This window comes from Pungitius pungitius, chromosome 10 (genome assembly GCF_949316345.1).
Source record: "Pungitius pungitius chromosome 10, fPunPun2.1, whole genome shotgun sequence".
Taxonomy (NCBI): domain Eukaryota; kingdom Metazoa; phylum Chordata; class Actinopteri; order Perciformes; family Gasterosteidae; genus Pungitius; species Pungitius pungitius.
Window position 1 is genome coordinate 6,532,484 of NC_084909.1, and position 20,980 is coordinate 6,553,463.

Below are 20,980 nucleotides of genomic sequence, written 5' to 3' on the forward strand. Positions count from 1 at the left end.
ATCACAGAGTAGATGCCAAACAACACTAACCTGTGGTTGACAGTTTTAAGATGTTAAAAGGAATTGAAACTAAGAATATGCTGCAACATCTTTTAACAACTCAACAATAGCATTCTCCTGAACACATAAATCAAACTACTTCTTGTATAACTTATATAATCAATAGTTTATGTATGGGGATGCTCACGTTGAGAGATAACTGATGTTTGCATATTTAAGTTACACTAACAACACTTTAACAAGGTGTATGCAACTCTTATGAATATTTGTTCACTTGAAACCTGCACAACATGTGAAAGAACAACATTCTTATTAAGGGAACTACAAGATTCATTTAGTAATTATACTTATGAAATGAAATATATACATCTCTAATTCCATGCTTTTATAACAAGTACAAAGTATGTGGTCCTAATGAGGTAGTTATTGAAAAATCAAACAAAAGAATTGTTCCGTATATCTTAAAGAAATGAATATATGTTCTTAAACTGCTTGCCTAGGATCCTGGATCTGTCCCGCTGTGACGTTTACGGAAACGCCCGAGGCAGTTCTCGCGATACTTTGTGATACGTGGTTGTTTGTAAATCAAAGGCTGTGGCTGAGGGGTAAGTGATCAATTAAACTAATAGCGAATGGATAAAAAGCGGTTGTAAAATGTTTAATATCTGGCACCCCAAGGGGCATCGAATGTAACATTGACTTATTTCTTTACAGAGACATTTAGGTGTAAATATGGCGACGGTTGTATGTCAACGCAGAGCTCGATCTATTCAATGCAAGCGACCGGGGCAGCTAATTGTAATCTGTATTATCGCTACGGGTCAACGTTTAGTCATTCGCCTTTTATTGACATTTTTACAACATAAAGCGGTGAACGTGTCGGCGGAGGACAGGTCTGGATGAACCCCCTCAGCCGAGTATTTGGACCAAAAAAAACAAACAAAACCACACCGCGTTTTATGATGACACCGAGGTGTAAACAACCACAGCACCCGCCCATCGTCGGGACGCTTTGTCCAAACGTGTCGCCGTCCTCTCTCGGGACGTTCACCTGTACAACCGAGCGTCATTGCATTTTATACCACACGAGTCTGCTGGCATTCATTTCCGCTAAAGCCATCGATGTTTATTCTAGTAGCATTATTCGGTAACAGTTAACTTCGCTAACCCTTACAATAATTAACAACAATTAATAATCAACTTCCTCTTCTGGCGCCTTTTCCTTGCTTTTTATTTATTTCAGAGCGACACAACAATATCCCTTAATATGAGTGATGACAAGCCTTTCCAATGCACTGCTCCTGGTTGTGGACAGGTAAGTTAAGTCATCACTATCATGCATCCGTTTCAAATGTGCCTTCATGTAAACACAACTATCGCTGGATCAACCTGTTTTGGAGGATGCACAATGTGAGCACAATACAAAATAATAAAATGTAACCTAAAGAATCATATGTAGAATATCTGACCACAGGATTGTGTGACAATGTCAGATCTCGATGATTTTTTATTTTGTGTCATGCAGATTTGCAAACAATTGTAAAAGTATTCAAATAACCAAACTGCACCCGACATAACGTGAAGCTGGGATAGTAGACAGACGTTTCAGACGTTTTCCATAGAGATCCTTTTTGATAGTTTTCTGCTTTGACCTTACAAAGAGATTTACAAACGAGGATCACTTGGCTGTCCACAAACACAAACATGAGATGACCCTGAAGTTTGGCCCTGCAAGGAACGACAATGCCATCATCGCCGGTGAGCGCCCTCGATGCTGAGATATTTTGAAGTTCTATTCAGACACTTTAGATTATCGTCTCAGTTCTGATGGTTTTTCTCCACTGCAGACCAAACGCCAACACCTACCCGCTTTTTGAAGAACTGCGAGGAGGTTGGACTCTTCATTGAACTTGCAAGCCCGTTTGACCACGACTTCAAAAAAGGGAGTGAAGATGACATCAAAAAGGTGGTTGTCGTTGCCAGGCTTCTCGTCAGGAGCTTCTACCAAATCCCATGGTTATCGTTGATATCACTGATGCATTCTTATTTTTTTTCTGTAGTTACCATTGGATTTGTCACCTCTTGCAACGCCCATCATACGCCACAAAACTGAGGAGACCGCAGCTATGGAGGCACATCGAGACAGCCCACTGCCTCATCCCGAATCTACTACAGACGATGATAAGGTAAAGCTAATTAGCATTTTCCACTACTTGTGCTAATTGCGCCGAGTACACAATAATGCCACGAGTGTCCTTTTGTAATCGGTATTACACTCTGAAATCACAGATCCACTACTATAGAATATTCACTTGATGTGATTAGATTAGTTGTTTGTTCCATTCGGACTGTGTCTGAACCTCCATGAGAAAATGCTAACCGTATTGCAGAAAATTATTATCTAGAGGAAATTCATTGGATATATTAGATGACTAACCCGCTTCCATTTGTTTAGTTCTTTTGTTTCTAATAGTGAGAAGAATAATGTGTCATCATGAGAAGTGACTTTGTTAAGTAGGGTTCCAATGGTATGCCACAACAACCGATGGTTCTCAAACCATGTGAATGTGGTTATCTACAGTAATAAAAAAAAACAAGTGTGTGTAAGTTAAAGGCCCAGGCAGCAGCAATCTGGATGCACTTTCGCACACCTACATTATAGATTAGTTGTTGATCATAGTTTAAAAGCTCAAAGTTTTCTTACTTCTCTATCATTTTTGTCAATTAATAGCTGCTTACATGTAACCTAAAATGCTTCAGACGAAGAATAGCATGAACATGTGAAACCGTGATATTTTCAGAGACTCTTACCGTACCGTTGCAACCCTACTTGACAATCTGGTGTTCATTAAATACTTCCTGCAGCTAAGGTCTTGTATGATGTTTTCAGGATTTATCTTTGCAGCCAGCCTCACTGCCAACATCCACTATAGTCCATCCTGCATCCTTCCAAGTTCCCAATGTACTTCTAGCAACCTCAGAGGCTAATGTTGTAATACAGCAAGCTCTCCCATCACCAACATCTAGCTCTGTTATTACCCAAGTCCCATCCACTAATAGGCCTATAGTGTAAGTAACTCAAAACGTCCATTTTTAATAATCATGGTTTTACTAAATCATCCTTTTTTTAATACATGTGCAGTTTTGTTTTGGTGAGCTCATATTTCATGAGGCATGTGCTTGTTTTTTTGTTTTTCTTCATTTATTTGCACTCTGAAGGATTTTTTTTTATAGCTGTAGACCTCATAAGTCTCGTCTTCAGGAATAAGATCAACACTGCTCAAATATGGATTCATAGCTCAAGTTCAATTTCTGAATAGTGGATTAAACAATGAACAATCCGAGGTTCCCTTTCTGCAAGATTGTAAAGTGAATTAGGCCTCAGTACGGTAGGATTGTTGTTGTAGAGCTCAGGGAAGCAACAAACTAGCCAGAACTAGCCAGATTGTTCATGAATAACCGTGTATACCTTTTGGGATATCCACTGCAGTCATGAATTGGCTGTGAAATGGAGCCACAGCTACAAAAAGAAAGTTTCACCGGTCAAAGTAGAGAACAGTGTGACTTGTTAAAAATCGGTGTGAACCATTATGTTTGCATTTCTACAAATTCTGATGTTTCATTCTGAACATGGTTATAGCAGAGTCTCCCTCGGCCAATTATCAAAACCCGGTGAAACGATAAACAAAGTAATGACAGTTCGTAGTGAACATTTTACTTTAAAAAATGTTGGTTGGGAAATATGCTTAAAACTTAAATACATAATTAGAAATATCCTATTTTTAAATAAAAAAAGCCAACCTCAGATGATTTGGTGGAAATCCCATGTTTTCTTTCAACACTGATGTCACTTATGGGGTCTAATGACAAAATATGTGTTTTCTAATGATCTTGCTTCAACCTGTTTCGCAACACTTGTGTTTTTTTTTTTTAATTGTTTTTATTCCGCATTTGTTCCGTAAGTTGTTGCCTGATTATTTTGTAACGCTGGTGTATTAGTATCCGCCCTTGTGTTTTTAATAAGTGAACGCGTTTCCATTCTGCGTGTGTTTGATCCCAAAGTCGTCTGTTTCTCCCTCCCTTCAGCCCGGTGAGCGGCTCCTTCCCCGTGCTCCTACAGCTGCCTAATGGCCACACCTTGCCGGTTGCCATACCTGCGCCGATCACGAGCTCAAGTGTCCATATTCCAACTGCCATCCCTGTGAGTTGCTCTTTGTTGTATTCGGTTATTGTTGTTCCTAATGTGTTTTCAGGATAATTTTTAAACTGTTTGAGGAAGACTAACCGGTAATTAAGGATGCCTGCAGTGACCTCTACTCATTGAACAAACACACAGGGATGTTGGTCACACGCGTTTGAGGGGGGCGAAACAGTGTCACCTCAGACGCGTTTGCTCACATTCAAATTGGCTTCAAAGTCGAGTGACATTTTTCATGTCGTCTTGAAAACAGCAAATTTACAAGCTGTTTCTGGAGCTTTTTACCTCATCGCAAAGCTCCGGGACCGCCGCTAAATGAACCTTGAGGTGAGATAATAATTAAAGTTTTATTTAGCGTTTTTTCCCTAATTCCAGCACGATTTTAGATTACTCCATTTGATTGCAGTGTGAAGAAAATCAATCCAAAATCTCATTGTGTACGATCTATCGCTCACATAAGCAAAATGGAAGTCCTTCCAACAGAGACATTTGGAATACACTTATGCTGCAGCGATGCATTAATCACCACTTTGTCTTCGCTCTACTTGGACTGAGGGAATATTTACAACTTTGGCATCTCGGATTTGGCAGTGAAGTCAGAGCTGCGGCGGTTGTGGGACATAATGGACTTCTAAGGAACTTTGTGTCACTCAGGCAAAGACACGAGTTCTGGCTGAAGCACAGCAGGCTCCAGTCCAGAACACTTTGCTATTTGTCCTCGTACAGAGCAGATAGACGATTATGACTAATGGGGTTTTCAACCCAATTCTAACCGATATAGTAACTATCTATAGTATCTTGTGTGTCCTGATTGTCTGCGTGCAACACTGAGTAGCAGAGGATTATCTCCTGGTAGCAGCACAGCAGGGAAAAACACCTCTCTCTTCCCGGTCCGTGGGGATTGGGAAAGCCGTTGACAACTAAAGGAGGGCAAAAGTAGAGGGACAACCCCCCCCCCCCCCTCTTTTTTTCTCTCCCTCCCCAGCTCTCCTTACCTCCCTCTGTCTCATTGTCAGCGGCTGCAAATGAGGCCTGGCTCTGGCCTTCTAACACTGCGCCCCTGCATCCTCTCCTCAGCGCCCCTGCCCATATGCTCTCACGCAGGCGGGCGGGCGGGCGGAGGTTCATTAGCGTGCACACGGCGTCTCCACGTGGCGCCGCCTCCTCAAAATACCAGGCCACCCGAGCTAATAAAGGCAGAGATACGAGGAAACTCGGAGAGCCTGCCGGGGCCGTGTGTGTGTGTGCCTGTGTGTTTTTTTACAGCGGAAGGACACATTTTCTCTGTGCTGATCCGTCTCTTTGTCTCCGCCGTCAGCTCGTCAGACCTGTCACCATCGTGCCCAACGTCCCCGGGATCCCAGGACCTCCCTCGCCGCAGCCCCAGCCCGCCCAATCACAAGCAAAGCTGGTATTCACTGTCTGTTCTTTTACATCAAACGTTCCGATTCCATTTTTCTGGCTGGATAATTAAAAACAAAGCAACGTGGCAGCCTGACATCTCGAGACCATTCCATGACCAGATGAGGGCACTGGTGACAGGTTGGGTCTGAAGTGGTCCAAAAAAATTTTACAAAGTGAATTTTACAATCCATTTCATTAAAATGCGATTTTTATTGACGAATTCATAGCTTTTATCCTCAGACATGATAGTAAACTGAAAATCATTGGGTTTTGAAATGATTCCATTAGAGTCTTGTAACTTACTGCGTCCTCCTGCATCGACAGTAATAGTTAAAGGGCACCGATATGAAGGGTTTACAGGGAGCTCAGTGTGATGGAGCGCGGACCACAAAACCTGTAAGTGTTCACAGCAGGCCCCGCCTGTGGAAAATTAACAGATGAACTGGTGTGTGTGTGTGTGTGTGTGTGTGTGTGTGGGGGTGGAACGGAAGGATTGATCCCGAGTGGCAGGGAAGGGAGGTGGGAGGGCAGGGGTTTGCCGGAGATCAGGGGGTTCGAAGATGCCAAACGGGGGAGAGACAGCGATGCGCCCAGCACGCCGTCGCCAGCACAAGCCAGCTGGGGGGCATCCTGGCACACGCTCAGCGAGGCACATTAAGTCGGCCTCGCCCTGCATGCAACCTTTTGTTCAGCAGAATCCTGCCTGACCTGACAACCCCTCCGCCCCCCCCCCCTCCCCCCACCCACCGCCTCCCATCCCATCCTCTCACTCCGGCACCTCCCACCGCACTCGGCTCATCAGCAAACACCTAATGAGCCCGCGTCAAGAAAACAGACCCGCTCTCATCCTGCCTGCTCCCCGCCCCCACCGATCTCTCGGGGGGGGGGGGGGGCGAGACGGCACTTTACAAGGACTGATGATGCTGCAAAGACCACAATAATGATAATTAACTTGCTGAATTTAGAAGATTATGCTGTTAATTAGTTGCAAAATAAAGATAAGTAATATAGTAGCAGATGGTTGAATAACACCCATGAGATGGAGGGTTATTACACTGATGAGGTTTCCTTGGCAGAGATGAAATATGAATCTGACTGGCTTTTCCCTCTTTCTATGGGCCATTCCAAGAGAATAATATCCTGTTTCTGCCAGAGGAGCTTCTGGAAGGGTATTACACGATAAACTAATTTGGTAGATAGATTGGTCTGGCGAAGGTAGTTGTTACAATAATGTGGCCCTCTGTTTTCTCATGTAAATGTATTCCCTCTCACTTTGTTAGCGCTTCGAAAGGCTCATTCACTTTCACCTTGTTTGACACTAGAGGAATTGAGCACAAATCTCTGGAGAAGTCGTTTCTGTGAATGGGCGGTGTTATGTTATAAAAAGAGCATTTCTATTGGTAGTTTAAGTCACGTCATGTGCAGTGGATGACCCTTCCTTTGGGTATTCAGATAATATTAAAACCTAAACATGCTAAATACTAGTACTAAATAGACTGCGGGTCTACAATGAGTCATCTTAATTGTGGGGTGGGAGATACTAGAAAAAGTAGTTTTAGAAGGAGCATATTTAACATGATTTAGTAACTTTCTTTGATAATAATGTCAGCAGTGATGCCTCTCTTCTCGTTCTCTGCTGGTAACCTGGAAGCTTCACTGAAGCTCCGTTTAACGGCTAATTCTAAAATAAGCTTTTATTTTTTTTGCCCGTAAAAGTCTTGCGTTAATAATTTGTGTTCTAAATGAACTGTGTTAGGGTGAGCACACCTGCTGTAATTTGACCTGGCTGATTTACCTGCAGGCATTTTGTTCATAAATCTAGATGGGAGCATTTTGTGACTCTTTTCCTCCTGCGCTGAATTTCTCTTCACAGAAACTGAAAGCCACGTTCAGCCAGCAGCTGCCTCTGGTGACCAATGGAAGCGCTGGCGAGGTCCAGAGCAGCGCCGTGACCCACACTGCTGCTCCCTCTTCTCCGGCCCCGAGCCCGGCCCGGAGTCCGGCCCGCCTCCTAACTCCTGCTCCTGCTACTCCCCTGGCCGCGGCTGAGGAGCCGTCCCCCAATTCCCTCCAGCAGCCCGCCACCTCCACCACAGAGACACCTGTAGGTATCCACAGAGGGCTTTGTCTGTGTCTGTACTCCGTGGGAAAGCTTACACATCCAAACGAAAAGGAAGACCACTGATAGATGGCATCCGTCATTTGATTGTCGATTCGTTTTTAGTTTCTTATATCTTATAACTATTTGTAGTAAAAGCACATTTATTTACACAAAGTTCAAAGGTATGGTGGCTTTTTTTTGGGGATTACATCTCAAGACTTTTCTCATGAATTGAATGAAAAGGATATTCTTAGTAAAGGTATGTTTTTGCTGTGTAACAGTAGAAACCAAAACATTGAACCAGAATGTGTGAGTGATACTTCAGTGCATTAGTTAATTATTTGTCACTGTTAGCCCTTTAGCAAACTATGAGGATCATTCAGGATTCTTATGAAACACAAAAGCATTGTGTAGCCGGCTCTAGATTTGATTCCCTCTTTTTTTTTTTGTTTAAACTGAAATGTCAAGTGTATGACTTGGTGAAATTCCCATTATCGGTGAAATGTATCATTATTTCGTTGTTCAGGCATCGCCGGCGCCCGCCGCCCCAAACCCCCCGAGCACAGGGGGACGGCGGCGCAGAACCACGAGCGATAACCCCGATGAGAAGCGCCGCAAGTTCCTGGAGCGCAACAGGGCGGCGGCGTCTCGCTGCAGGCAGAAGAGGAAAGTGTGGGTCCAGTCTCTGGAGAAGAAGTCGGAAGACCTCAACTCGATGAACGGGCAACTACAGGTGCTCTTTGCCTCCTCCCCTCAGCCGCTGCATGCAACCACAGCTGCCTCCCCTCGCCTTTTTGTTTTGCACCCTAATGCACCAGGGTGGGTTTGTGTGTTTTGTTTGTATGGCGCGCGCACACACACGCACACACGCACGCGTTTGTCTGTTTATCCCCATGTGCTGTTGTCGCATGGCGCGTGTGTCAACAGGCTTTTCCCTTCTGCGGTGATGAAGTCATTAAAGCCGATTAAGAAGAGCTGCCGTGTGACAGCAGCGGTGTGTGAGCCCTTCACATCGATACGTCCCTGTCAATAAAGATGTATCCTCCAGATGTCAGCCGCGCACAAGCGTGTCTTCGCTTCTGTCTCAGCAGTTTACTGAATGGCCTCAAAAATCCTCCTAGGGAAAGGTGTCTTTTTGAACCTTCATTTCGCTGGAAGCAATTAGGATCTAATGCTGACAAGTTCGAAACAGTTCATGTATCTGCTGTCTCTGTTGATAAGTGTGAGCCGGGGGGGGGGGGGGGGGGGGGCGGCCCATCCGTGTTCCAGACAATTAAATGAGATGTGGTGTTTATTTGCTCGCCGTCTTATTTTCTGTGGAAGATGTGGAAGGTGGAGGAGGGGAAAGACGGCAACATGAAGAATTGTGATCATGAGTTCGCTTTTGTGAAATTGTATCTGAATGTAGGAAGATGTAAGGGTGAGTGGATGAGGTAATAACCGGGGCATCGCAGTGTAGTACATTAAAAAAAAAAGGATCGACGTGGCTCGGAAAAATAAAAGGGCATATTATATGAAGGTATTAAGCAGCAGTGCCATTTTTGTAAGAAAAAAGAAAAGAAATGCTGACATGACCCAGCTGATCAGTGAAACTGCCTTTAATGATGCACAATTATTTTAACATCATCCTTAACTGGCTTTTTAATGAGATGTCAGACCAGGCAGCTCACAGGGCTCGCAGCATCACCTGAGGCCCGTTTGCTGAATTTTGATTAATTCTCAAAGTTAGAAAAAGGTTTAACTCTCTAAGTCCGGTTTTAAAATTCCAGGTAATAAACACTGACCTCACGGCAGCAGCTGCAATGGCTGCTTTGCTGTTACGGTTCAACCAAACACTGTGCTTTCTCTGGCAAGCTACACAATTTTATTGTTTTGAGGAATCCGCGTTTTGCAAAGCATATAAAAAAAAATTCTGACTCTTACATCTATTTCCTGCGCATCCTGTATCAGAATGAAAATGAGACTAAGAGGTGACTAAGAAGACTAAGAAGTGTTTAGAGAATAGAGGACTTCACGACTTGTAATGCATAGGCTCCCTCCAGCTGTGTTTTAAATCTCAGCCCCGCCAACACCAGCAAAACTAAACTGATGGAATCAAATAAATTGGCTGCCCGTAGTCCTTTTTTAAAGGGAAAAGAGAAGGAGCTTAAATTTGCCAGCGGCCTCCGGGCCACTCTGAATCCAGTTTAAAGTCACCTTCAGCGTAATGCGGCCCTCTTTTACGACGCGCAGAAATCCTCAGCACCCCCGGGAGCTGTAATGACACAATAGTGTAAATCTGGCCGCGTCTGCCGCGTTGCACTGACAATCCGAACAGCTCGGTAGACCGTGAAGGCTCATAATTATTGGGCAAGGGAAGAAAAAAAAAACGTAACGAAGGAGAGCACCCAGTTCGCCGTCTCCGGAGTTTAACTGCTGTGATGTCGTGGTCGTTCAGGCCCACGACACAAAGGAGGTCAGGAGAATTGAACCCTTTCGATCCTGGTGGTGACAACTGACATCAAAGGGAGCCACAAAGCACATGGTCACGCTGCAGATTGGTCTGTGTACTGTAAATCACATTTGGGCTTCAGAGTAGAGCGACGGGCGAGTCAAGCGGTCGGCTTTATTTTTGGCAGCTACATGAGCAGCTGTTTAAATGTTTGACTAAAGATAACTGGAAAAGTACTGAAGTATCAGGATATGTTTAGGATCACGCAGCAGAAGTGTCACAGTTTATCCAACAGAGAGGACAGGTTTTTTTTCACAAATTCACCGTTCTGTATATATATCCTTGTCAGTATTCACCAAAAATATATATATTAAAAATGTTTGTGTTGCATACGTCTACGTAAAACACCTTTTTGGTGTTTAATTGTTGTCTGAATTTGTGTGTCTCTGGAATGTCAGAATCAGTATTATCTGGTTTTGTAAAATAATTTAGACTTCAACCGTGTGCACATGTTGCCTTTTTGTCCTTTGAATTGTACAAACTAATGTTCTTCGTGCTCCGGACAGAATTTGTTCATTGGGGGCTGTTGTGTGTCTCCTCTCTCTCTCTCTCTCTCAAAGAATGAAGTCACCCTGCTGAGAAACGAAGTGGCTCAGCTGAAGCAGCTTCTTCTGGCTCATAAAGATTGCCCCGTGACCGCCATGCAGAAGAAATCTGGCTATCACAGTGAGTAATGCTCCATTATTCTCAGTGAAAGCCTTCTGAAATGAGCTCCGGCTAACCACCGGAAGGACATGTCTAACTTATGGCCGCAACGGAGAAGGCTACCGACATGTTACATTCCATTTAGACCAAAAAAAAAAGGAAAACTTTGCAAAAGTTCAGATATTTATGGGCACTTCTCCCTGGCGTCATTGTGCGTGTGCCTTTAAAGGGGGGCCACAGGTGGGATCCCCGAGAAAACCCAATTGTTTCCTCCTCATTTGACACCTAAATACATTTTTATCAGACGAACCCAGCTGTCGGCGGGATGGGATCCGAGCGACCGCACGCTTTGACTGTCAAGAAATCTCTCTTTCCATCGCCCAGACCGTTAAAAAAAAAAAAAAAACCCCGTCGTTACCGCTTGAAAGGAAGCAGCCCCTTCATTTAAATGTCCAGTTGTCATCCTGCACAGCGTCCTCTCCAGGTCTCATTTAGACTCGTATCACCCATGTTTCTCCCAGCGCTCTGTCGGCCATAACTCCCCTCTCGTCCACACAGACGAGCCGGTATGTGCAACCGGGAGGGGGGACGGGGACGGGGGGGAACAGGCGGCGCCGCTTCTCCGCTGTGGCCCCCGGACACCCTCGGCCGACTTGTATTGACAATGATTGCCTCTGAAATGAGTCCATTAAAGCAGCAGCAGCAGCAGCAGCAGCCAGCCTGAGACGACTGCAGAGCGTCCCGGCTCTTCATTATGCATCCCTCATTGCCAGCCGTCCCACTGACACGCGTCGTGTGCATTACGGGGGCCCCGGTGCTTTCCAGGCAAAAGAGAGGGCTGTCACAGCCGGGTCTCATTTGGTGTCGTCTGGTTTGTGTTGTTTTTTTTTTTTTTTCCCCAGAAAGATCGGCGGATGAATTGGGTCATCTTTCTCCCGAGTCTGCCCCGTGTTTTCAGACCTTTTGGCGAAGGATGACATTTTGAGCACGTTTTACCCTTGGTGGGGAAGATGGAACTTCATCCAAATACCCTAGTTTATCAGTTTGCCTAATACGGGGAGGTTCATTCGATGAATAAAAAGTCCAGGAGAATAACAGAGCAAAATAACAACACGTTTGATGTACCTCCACAGAGCTTTCACTGTTGATCCATTAGTTTCAGGTTTTTCATCCGCTAACTTTTTCAACTTGGCCTCTAGTTAAATAAGCTCTATTCTGCTTTGTGGGTGCTGAAGTAGTTTGCTCAAACCACCCAAAAGGGGTTTAGCTATTTCTACCATTTATACGGTATATTTACACATTATTTATCACTTATCTATTTCAGCCGTTTATCCATTACTGAGATAAAATGTTTAAATTTCGCTGCTTGCGTGATAACTTAACGTGCACTTCATATTGCAATATGCACAGGTGTAACTGCTATACTTTTTAAAACTTTCAAGTTAAATCAGGAATCTTGTTTTTCAAAAATGATCTGACCTCCTTGGCGATCTCTCCACGTGTCCCCTGGCGTTTGAACAAATACGCCCCGAGGCACGAGTGACCCTGCACGGGAATCGCTGAAATAATCGATCTTGCTAATTAGCAAAGCGCAATGGTTTGATTGTGACTGATCCGTGGCTCTAACTCAGGGAAAGGCCTCATCGTTTTTTCCTCTATGCTCCATATCCCGAAAGGTTACACTGCCCCGCAGGCCCGGTAATACCCTTCATGGTCCTGCCCAGGCGCAGGTGGAAGGAAATTGCCCAGACTGCCCCCCCCCCCCCCGCGAAAAAGCAGCCAGGACACGCTTTCGCTTGGCACACAGAGCCGCCCATCTGCCTACAGCCAAACCCCACTTCAGAAACCCAGAGAGCAGAGAGGAGCCGTGGCTGCCGAGGGACCCGGATTCACCAGACAGCCGCCCCTTAATGTCGTTAGGAGCCATGATGCTCACTTGAACACGGAAACATAACCACCCCGAGCGCGTTTATTCTGTGACTGACCTTCTGCGTAGTTTATAGAGCTCTGACGTTCGCTTGCACTAAATCGCACGGTCAAAGTCCAGTCAAGAAGGCAGAGGAAGCCTCCAACGTGAAGACATTTGTGTTGCACTCTAATGGCTTCTTCTCGGCGCGGAATCAGTATTTCACATTCTGAAATGCAAAATCCCGCCATTAATTACAAAGTAGCATAACGAGTGACTTCGTATCATTAACAATATTAATTATCACCGTGCTCCTTATTCCTTTACGGAACAGAGCATGAGAGTAGAGTCTTTTTTTTCCCCATCAGGATCCAATTAATTCAATGCAACTGCCTAACAGCTGGTGGCATTTCGACTCCAAGTCTTCCCTACTCTCCAGTGTGAGCATCATTAAAATCAGGTGCTGTAATCATCTGTCGCTGCAGTAGTTGGCAAGGTAACAAAAAGCAAATGAGAATGCAGTTAGGGATGGGAAACTCTGCCACATGCCCGGGAATGTAATGCACCCTTATGATGTGGGTTTAAATTGACATTGGAGCTGTAATTAAAGGAAGGGGGGCAGGAGTAGCATTATGGGGACTAATGAAACAATTCGCTTACACCGCACACACCTGATGAGGCCGACATGGCACAGCTCTCCAAAGACATTTTTTTTTTTTAATACCGGGTTAATCGGAGCAACACAATCTGAACATCACAGCGGCACAAGCTTCTTCAGCAGGTATCTTCTCATCTTCCCCCCCCCCCCCCCCCCCCCCCCCCCCCCCCACACACACAGTCTCCGACAAGGACGAGAGCTGCGAGGAGATGTCCGTCCCCAGCAGCCCCCAGAACGAGGCCATCCAGCACAGCTCCGTCAGCACCTCCAACGGGGTCAGCTCCTCCTCCACCTCCTCCTCCTCGTCCTCCTCGTCCAGCGCCGCCACGTCCAGCCACAGCGCGGAGGAGACCCGGGCTCAGCCTTCGGCGAGTTGATGGTCCCAAACGGCGCCGGGCGGCGACACTGCAGCGCCGCTCCCTCTGAGGAAAGGGGCTCTCTGGTCGTTAGTTTTTTTTGAGTTTGGTCCATTTTGTCCTCTGTCGGCAAAGCGTTTAGGAGAAATGCAAACGTTTTTCTCTGGAATTGATGAAGACAGAAGAACAGGCACTTTAGGTGTTAGATTGTTTGTGTGACTTATTCATGATTATTTTTTATTTAAAAGCAATCGGCCTGAAGGTTTGATCAGTGAACTGTTGGTTGTTTGGAGCTAGTTTGCGTGTTCGTTTTGACCTTTTAATTTCATTTACCCTTTTAAGCACTATCTTCATAATGAACTTCAATAAAGAGCCGTCCCTTTTTTTAAATATTTTGCTTTACGCATTTTGCACATTCTGAGAGATGACGGGTTTACCTTTTTAGAGATTGACAGTCCACATGAGTAAGTAAGTACCGACAGCTTTTAAGAAGTCGATTTGAATACACAAATGTAACTTTTCTGTGGATGAGATCATCTGTAGTCGCATCGTGTAGTTTGAATGTTTGAGCTCACCGTTGCTCGTAAATATTGTCTAAAGGACGTAAGCTTTTTAAAACTGATTCTATGAGCATTAGTATTAGTATTAGTCTATTAGTCTGATGCCGAATCAGTGATTGTAGGATTGCAGTTCCTTTTTCCGTTACTCGACCTTGGTAATGTTGTTCAGTGCCCTTAATGTTTTTGTATGAATTACTTCTGTACATTTTTTATGCAGATTAGATTGTCGACAGTTTTTCTCTCCAATTAAAGGTCTCATGAAACGTAGTTTCTCAGTAAGGAAATATCTTGTTCTACGCTGTCTCTGCTTTTTAAGTGACTGTTTATGACTTTAATGCAGAAAGACATTATGTTGCAAATCTTCAATGACGTTTTTTTTTAAAACACTGTAAATAACAGTGATGCATTTTATGTGATTTTTCTAGGTGTTGTGTCTTTTTTTTATTTTCATAGCATAGTCAGGTTCCAGTAGCTGAGCCCTGTTGAACTCAGTAAGCAGTTGAACAAGGTTTCACTCGTTAGGCCTCTGACTCGATGTCTTGTCATGTGAAATTACAGCATTACCATGTGAACTGGAATCGTGTATATTAGAGGAACACTGCTACCGCCTGTAAGACTCGTGAGCATTTCATCATTGAAATAATAGTTGGACGCAAACCAAACCATGAAGTCCATTTGCCTTTTTTTCATAGTATGTACTGGCTTACTACTGTGTAGTTTTATAAGAACATTGTTTTTTAAAATAGGATTTTTTCTTATTCTTATTAACGTATATGTGCTTATGTGCATGAGGTAATAATTCTCTGCGAGAATTTACCTGTTTCTTTAATAATGTCTCGGTCAGATAAATATCATTAAAAAAAGTGCTTTGAACTTTGAGTTGTGATTCTAAGTTCACGCTTTGGTTAAATGTTTGACCACAACTTAACTGCTAAAAAGGGGAATGTGGTGTTGAAAGTGTATTTGTAACTTGTGAAAGTTCTGTTTATAAATTTGAATTGAATAATTTGTTGTAATAAACATTTTAATATCTCTTTAAATTCCACCATGGCTTCCTTTTCATTCTGTAGCTATAAACAAGTGTTGCAGTATAATAATAACAAATGTCTCCTATATGTATTTCTTAGAATAAGATGATGTCAATGTAAACAAGCACGGTTGACAGCACATGCCGAACCAGCTGTTACAATAACCCAGTGCCTCATTGTAGCTTATCACAAAACGAGTATCAACATGAACTAAGGGGCCGCGGTCATGTTGTAAAGGTGTTTGGTGCTGAAGAACATTTCTTGTGGTGTATTCTGCCACCTGGTGGAAGATGTGTTGAGTCTCAGTCCAAGGACAAGTGGAGGTACCGAGCCTGTACTTCCTAATAACTCTCAGAAATACTTACAAATATCTTCCTGCAAACACAGTTAACTTTTCCCACAATAAAGTTTGATTGTGTATGTGGGTGTTGGTCGTGAAAAAAGTTCTCTAAAAAGCTTTCGGTTCGAAAATACAAGTTATTATTTATTGTCTGCAGAACGTTTTAAAAAAAGATGCACATTGTTTGATAAACTTATCCACCGCTGGAAGAAATAATGAATCAAATTTCATGGGTTAATCACATGATTTGTTTGCAATATTACAATCTGCAAAATAACAAATAAATGCATTTCTTTTTATTAGTAATTCCATAAAATATCATAAAATAGAAACCTGATAAAGTATTTATTCATGTAGTTTATAAATATGATTATTTCCATCACTTACTAACTTTTTACCATTGTGATACACTTCAATATCACTTTATCTAATTTATTCTTCAAAACAAACACACTCGTTGATGTACACAAAATACTTACTTAATACTTATTTATATTTATACTCACTCTCAACCAATATATATACACGCGTAAAAGACGTCATGGGGATTTTCTTAAAAAAAAAAAACCCACTGGAACGGAAATGTTACAGTGTAATACAGGTAGATGAAATCCAGCATTCTGATTGGTTGAGAGTGAGTCACAGGGTGTACATTATTAAACGTTGGGCCTAACAACACCCCGAACCGTTCCATTATTGGTATATAAAGGTGTATATGTGTGTGAGCTGCCCTGTCGTCTCTTCTCCCCCTCTGGTCTCTCTGCCCAGGTGTGCACCTGGTCCAGGGAACAGGTGTTGGCAGAGAGCAACCTCTGTCGAGGGGGCTGATGGTCTTGCTGCCACATTATTTTAGTATTGTCTTTATCGTGTTGAAGAATCCCTTAGCATTGATCGTTTTGAAGGGTATCATCTGTGAAGAGTTGGGTAAATTGTGGAGCGCTGTCCTGGCGACACAAGCAGATCCAACGAGGCTGCACTTGCTCATGTATCCACCTGCACCAACTCGGAGTCTCCAGCAGGTGGCAATGGATGCAAAGCGATGTCTCAAATTGGCAGGGCTTGATTTGATGTATTATTTACTTTTTTATTGAAACATTATTCAGATCACTTTCAGGAGGACTCTTAAAGACATAGACGTAAAGAGAGCTTTAAATTAACGATGTTTGCGTGCACAAGGTGGAATCGGTGCCTTAACTATTCAACTTTTGGGTTTGCAATAAAGTATCAATGATGAAAGAAAAAAAGTAAGGTCTGTTCAGTCAATCCGGGTTGTATTATTTATGTTTTAGAGAACCTTCATTTTGCCTGCCATCAGACTGAAGCTGCTGCTGACGGGCTTAAGTGGGCCGCCTTGATTAGCTGCAGATGCACATAGAGGAGAATTGTAAATGTAACTATGTAGGTCACAGCTTTCACGAATAACAACACTATTGGCTCAGTGCTGCTAATTTCAAATCTAGAACCGAGTGAGGCCGCACAACGGCTTTGCATCTTTGAAATCAAAGGCGAGAGAAAGAGACAGTGATATTTTTACTTTTTCACCTCCACATGCAGACGATTAAGTTTGATTGTTTGATTAATTAAACCCCTCCTGGTAAACAGCTCTGCCTTATTAATTATGCATTCCGCAACGATTTTAATGTTAATTTGATGAGGTTTTCATTAATGAATGCGTGCTCAGAGATATCACCATTTCCTGGCTTCCGCAGCAGGAAGAGAAGCTTTCAGATGGACTTTAGACCCACACATTGTTAAAAAAAAAAAAAAGCATATTTCAAACAATCACGGACCACACACGGATATGAAGCCTTAACATACGGCAGAGCCTAATTGGGCGAGAATGGAGACAGAGATAAAGATGGCGGGGGCACCAGTTGAGAGTCTGTGCTTTCCCCTCTCGATAAATGAGCAGGATAACGAGTGGAGCTGATCTGCTGACGGACGGGCTGCTCCAGCTGTTCTCCTGATTCGACAGGTATATCGAGCTTCAGCCCCTTAGCAGTCTGCTTCAGCAGGCTGGCACTTAATTAGGAGAGGATTAAGGCCCAAACAGCCCGATTAAATGCACGGTGTCGTGAAATACAAACTGGCAACCCTTTCTCCTTCAGGGGTTCATCGGGGGTAAAAGATGTCTTTTAAAGGCCGAGGTGAGCTGAAAAGAAGACGCTTCAGGCCTTGCACTCCAGATTTCTCAACAATGAAGACTCTTCCCCCTGCTGAGGGGTGGCGTTTTTTTTTTGTTGAGCACCCACTTTAGCCCCTCGTATTCCAGGGAGACAAAGATGAAACGGCTTGATTTACATTTGATTCAGATTATGTAAATACACTGGTTGTGTCCCAAATCAAACACAGGGCGCAATTTAAGCTGCCTCCAGCACCCCGGCAGAGATGGCCCCTATTGTTATTCTAATTCAAGGAATGATGTATTTCTTTCATACGTGGCCTGGGCATTTAATTGAACTCTTGATGGGATATAATATGTTCTCTCTACAAATACTGATAACCACTCATTATTTTCGCCTGGCAACCTGCAAATACTATCACACTGTGCGTGTTTGCTTTTCCTCTCGATTGGAGGGTTTGACTGGGCATGACATCTGGCTCTGCCAGGAGGGATGTGAATCTGTTTTAATAGTGTTAAAGGGGTGCATCAGCTAAGCTATCGCGGAGTGAGCTGCGGGGGTTGCGTGGAGGCGAGTCCCTGGTGGGCACGGCCACGTGCACCAAGCCAGCTCCACTCTGCCAATCCCTCCCCTGGGCGCTCCCCGGCGCTTCTGGAGGCACGGGGACGTCTGCTCCATTAGCCTCCGCCGGCATTAGCATGCATGAGGTCTATTCTATATTCGCCTGTGACTGTATGTGCAATGCATGCCGCATGCGCCAAGTCCTATTCTGTGTACTCAGCTCTGTTTCCCATGGCAATCGGCTTATTGTGTTATCAATATTTCATACTGGTCCACTCTGCTCTCTATGCCGACGGGTTTTAAAACTATTCCCTCCCCCTAACAGAGGCATCCGGTCTGAAAAGGTCACGTGGTTGTTTTCTGTTGCTCCCTGTGATTGTAGACATCTTGCATCAATGGACATTTTGAGACTTTGTGTGTGTTGTTGTTGTTCTGTGCATCTCATTGTGGTTGTTTAGTGTGTTTGTTTGTGTCACTCTTTTGTGACCCCAGACCTCTTGGGCCCCTGGGTATGTACCCCAAAGGTCAATCAGTGTATGCTGATGATTCTATGATGTATTGTTTGGTAACACCAGGAAGGAGAGCTCGGACCAGTCTCATTCGGCCTTCTATTTACTGTTTGCTGTGCTGTGATATTTGTGATAAGACATTTTTTGATTCTTCAATAACTAAAGGATCTGAATACTTCTATCAAGGAAGGATTCTAGTACAGGACTCCCTTAATAAGTTTTTTGTTTCCTCCTTACAAGTATTTATACTGGTGAATATAAGATACAACCTCTTATAATGCGTCGCTCACTTTGTCTTTCCACTTCATTTTGACTGGGCTGCTTCACCATCTGCATTTCAGGTTCTTTTTTGATGACATCATTTTTCAAAGGTAAAACTGTTTGGGTGTTGAATTCATGAACATTGATCCAACCGCTGTGAATGGTGTTCTTATCCCTGCGTGAGGTCAATTTATTTTTTAAATGATTTCCCAATGTTCTGGTAAGACGTCTCTTAGCTAAAGCATTGACCCTTCAACATGCTTCACCATCGGGGATTATTGATTGTCAGACATCTTGAGGATTGATTTTCCTCAGAGAATTTTTAATTCATTTATATAATTTGCACATCTACAGGATGGATGAATTTGAAAGTTGCATGTATTATATTATCACTGTATTTAAGTATGAGTCTTTTTCCACAACACAAAGCTCTTCTTTTTCAGAAGCTAAAAAAATGCCATGCATCTGTTCTTGACATTGGCTCGCAGCGTCGACCCCTAGATTTACCCTTCATATTACTCCCCGCCCCTCCCCCCCCCCACCCACACACACCCACACCCACACACACACCCTCTGCACCCTGACCATTGTTACTTATTGCTCCCTTATCATTGTCGGCAGGCAGGTGTGTTGATTTATTGGTTCTGCAGCCATCTTGATCCCCCTCATTAGCTCCTTCATTACGCCGTTGATCATTTCATGGTGGGCCGTATTCTACACTTAGTTTTATTGAGCTGGCTCTGAGAACATTCCTTTGCTCAATGGTTTCCATGATAGATTGCTCATTTCATCACATTTAAGCGTCAAGTTTTAATCCCTTTTGTTATCAGAAATGAGTCAAATCAGTTCAAGCAGCATAATGTTTCACTCTGTTTACTAAAGCTCTCTAGTTATTTTAATAGAAACAGTTAAGCAACAAGAACAACTACTAGCCTCATGCATTTGAGACACACACTTTGTATTTTTAATTTTAAATTCACTTTCGCTAAAGGTTTCGTTCTTTTCATAGTAACAATATGACAAACCCTTCGTATCAGGAAATGTTGAATAAACCATCACATGGATGGGGGAAGGTTCTAGTTCATATTTGATGCACGAGGTAAGCAGCTTTAAAAAAAAAAAAAGCATCTGTAAATAAGCCTTTGCCTGCTGCTGCTGCTGCTGCTGCTGCTGCTCCATTTGCAGACTCATTGGCAAAGCAACAACATGCAGTTCATTCATTTCAAGGTTAAATATAACATCCCGTGTTTCAATGAGGTATTGATATGATTGAAAGTACCTGAAATAAATAAATAATGCTTGGCTCTGCAGTCACTGAACCTGTGAATGGGATTTCTCAGGGTCAACTCATCATTATACCTGAATAGTTCAGCTCCACAATATTGATGATGTTGGATATACAACAGCAGAGAGTTTCACACATGAGAAAATAATTAACTAGCGCCCATTTTCTGCTTTATTTAAGTTATTAATTATCATTATTATTATATCATTAGTTATTTCTTTCTGTTACATCTACTTGGTCTCCCTTCCACTGTCTATGGTTGTGCTTCCGCCCTTTTATGTTCATCACGAGTCACAAAAAGAGTCGCAACCGCTGTATTTTCCATTTTCTTCAGCACTAATTTGAGTCAGTCACCCTTTAATGGGATTTCATTAATCTAATAAAATGGGTTTAAAAACAGCCTCAGCCTGATGTGGATTTGAAAAACCCGTATGTGACCTTTGGAAATGTTTCCAAGAGGCATTTGACAGTGTTTTTTTTATGTCTTAGCGAGCTCCTCGTGGTGTCTTGATGACATTAATGTGATTACAGAAGAGGCTGCTTACCCGAGATTT

General features: G+C 43.3%; 1 protein-coding gene across 1 annotated transcript; it reads left to right on the plus strand.

Annotated features, from left to right (window-relative positions):
- Window positions 1-465: 465 nt before the first annotated feature.
- atf2 (activating transcription factor 2) lies at window positions 466-15,333 on the plus strand. The gene is made up of 12 exons (XM_037489233.2): window positions 466-605; window positions 1,244-1,315; window positions 1,662-1,758; window positions 1,848-1,966; window positions 2,061-2,186; window positions 2,891-3,069; window positions 4,087-4,201; window positions 5,517-5,609; window positions 7,476-7,706; window positions 8,230-8,436; window positions 10,755-10,860; window positions 13,584-15,333. The coding sequence occupies exons 2-12, from the start codon at window positions 1,268-1,270 to the stop codon at window positions 13,778-13,780; spliced, it is 1,518 nt and encodes a 505-aa protein (XP_037345130.2). The 5' UTR covers window positions 466-605; window positions 1,244-1,267; the 3' UTR covers window positions 13,781-15,333.
- The last annotated feature ends 5,647 nt before the right edge of the window (window positions 15,334-20,980 follow it).

What these genes read in the sequence shown, in the direction of transcription:
- atf2 (XM_037489233.2), top strand. Translation starts at nt 1,268, where the DNA reads ATGAGTGATGACAAGCCTTTCCAATGCACTGCTCCTGGTTGTGGACAG. An exon ending in CTGCTCCTGGTTGTGGACAG is followed by an intron (nt 1,316 to 1,661) that starts GTAAGTTAAGTC and finishes GACCTTACAAAG; the next exon opens with AGATTTACAAACGAGGATCA. An exon ending in CTACTACAGACGATGATAAG is followed by an intron (nt 2,187 to 2,890) that starts GTAAAGCTAATT and finishes TGATGTTTTCAG; the next exon opens with GATTTATCTTTGCAGCCAGC.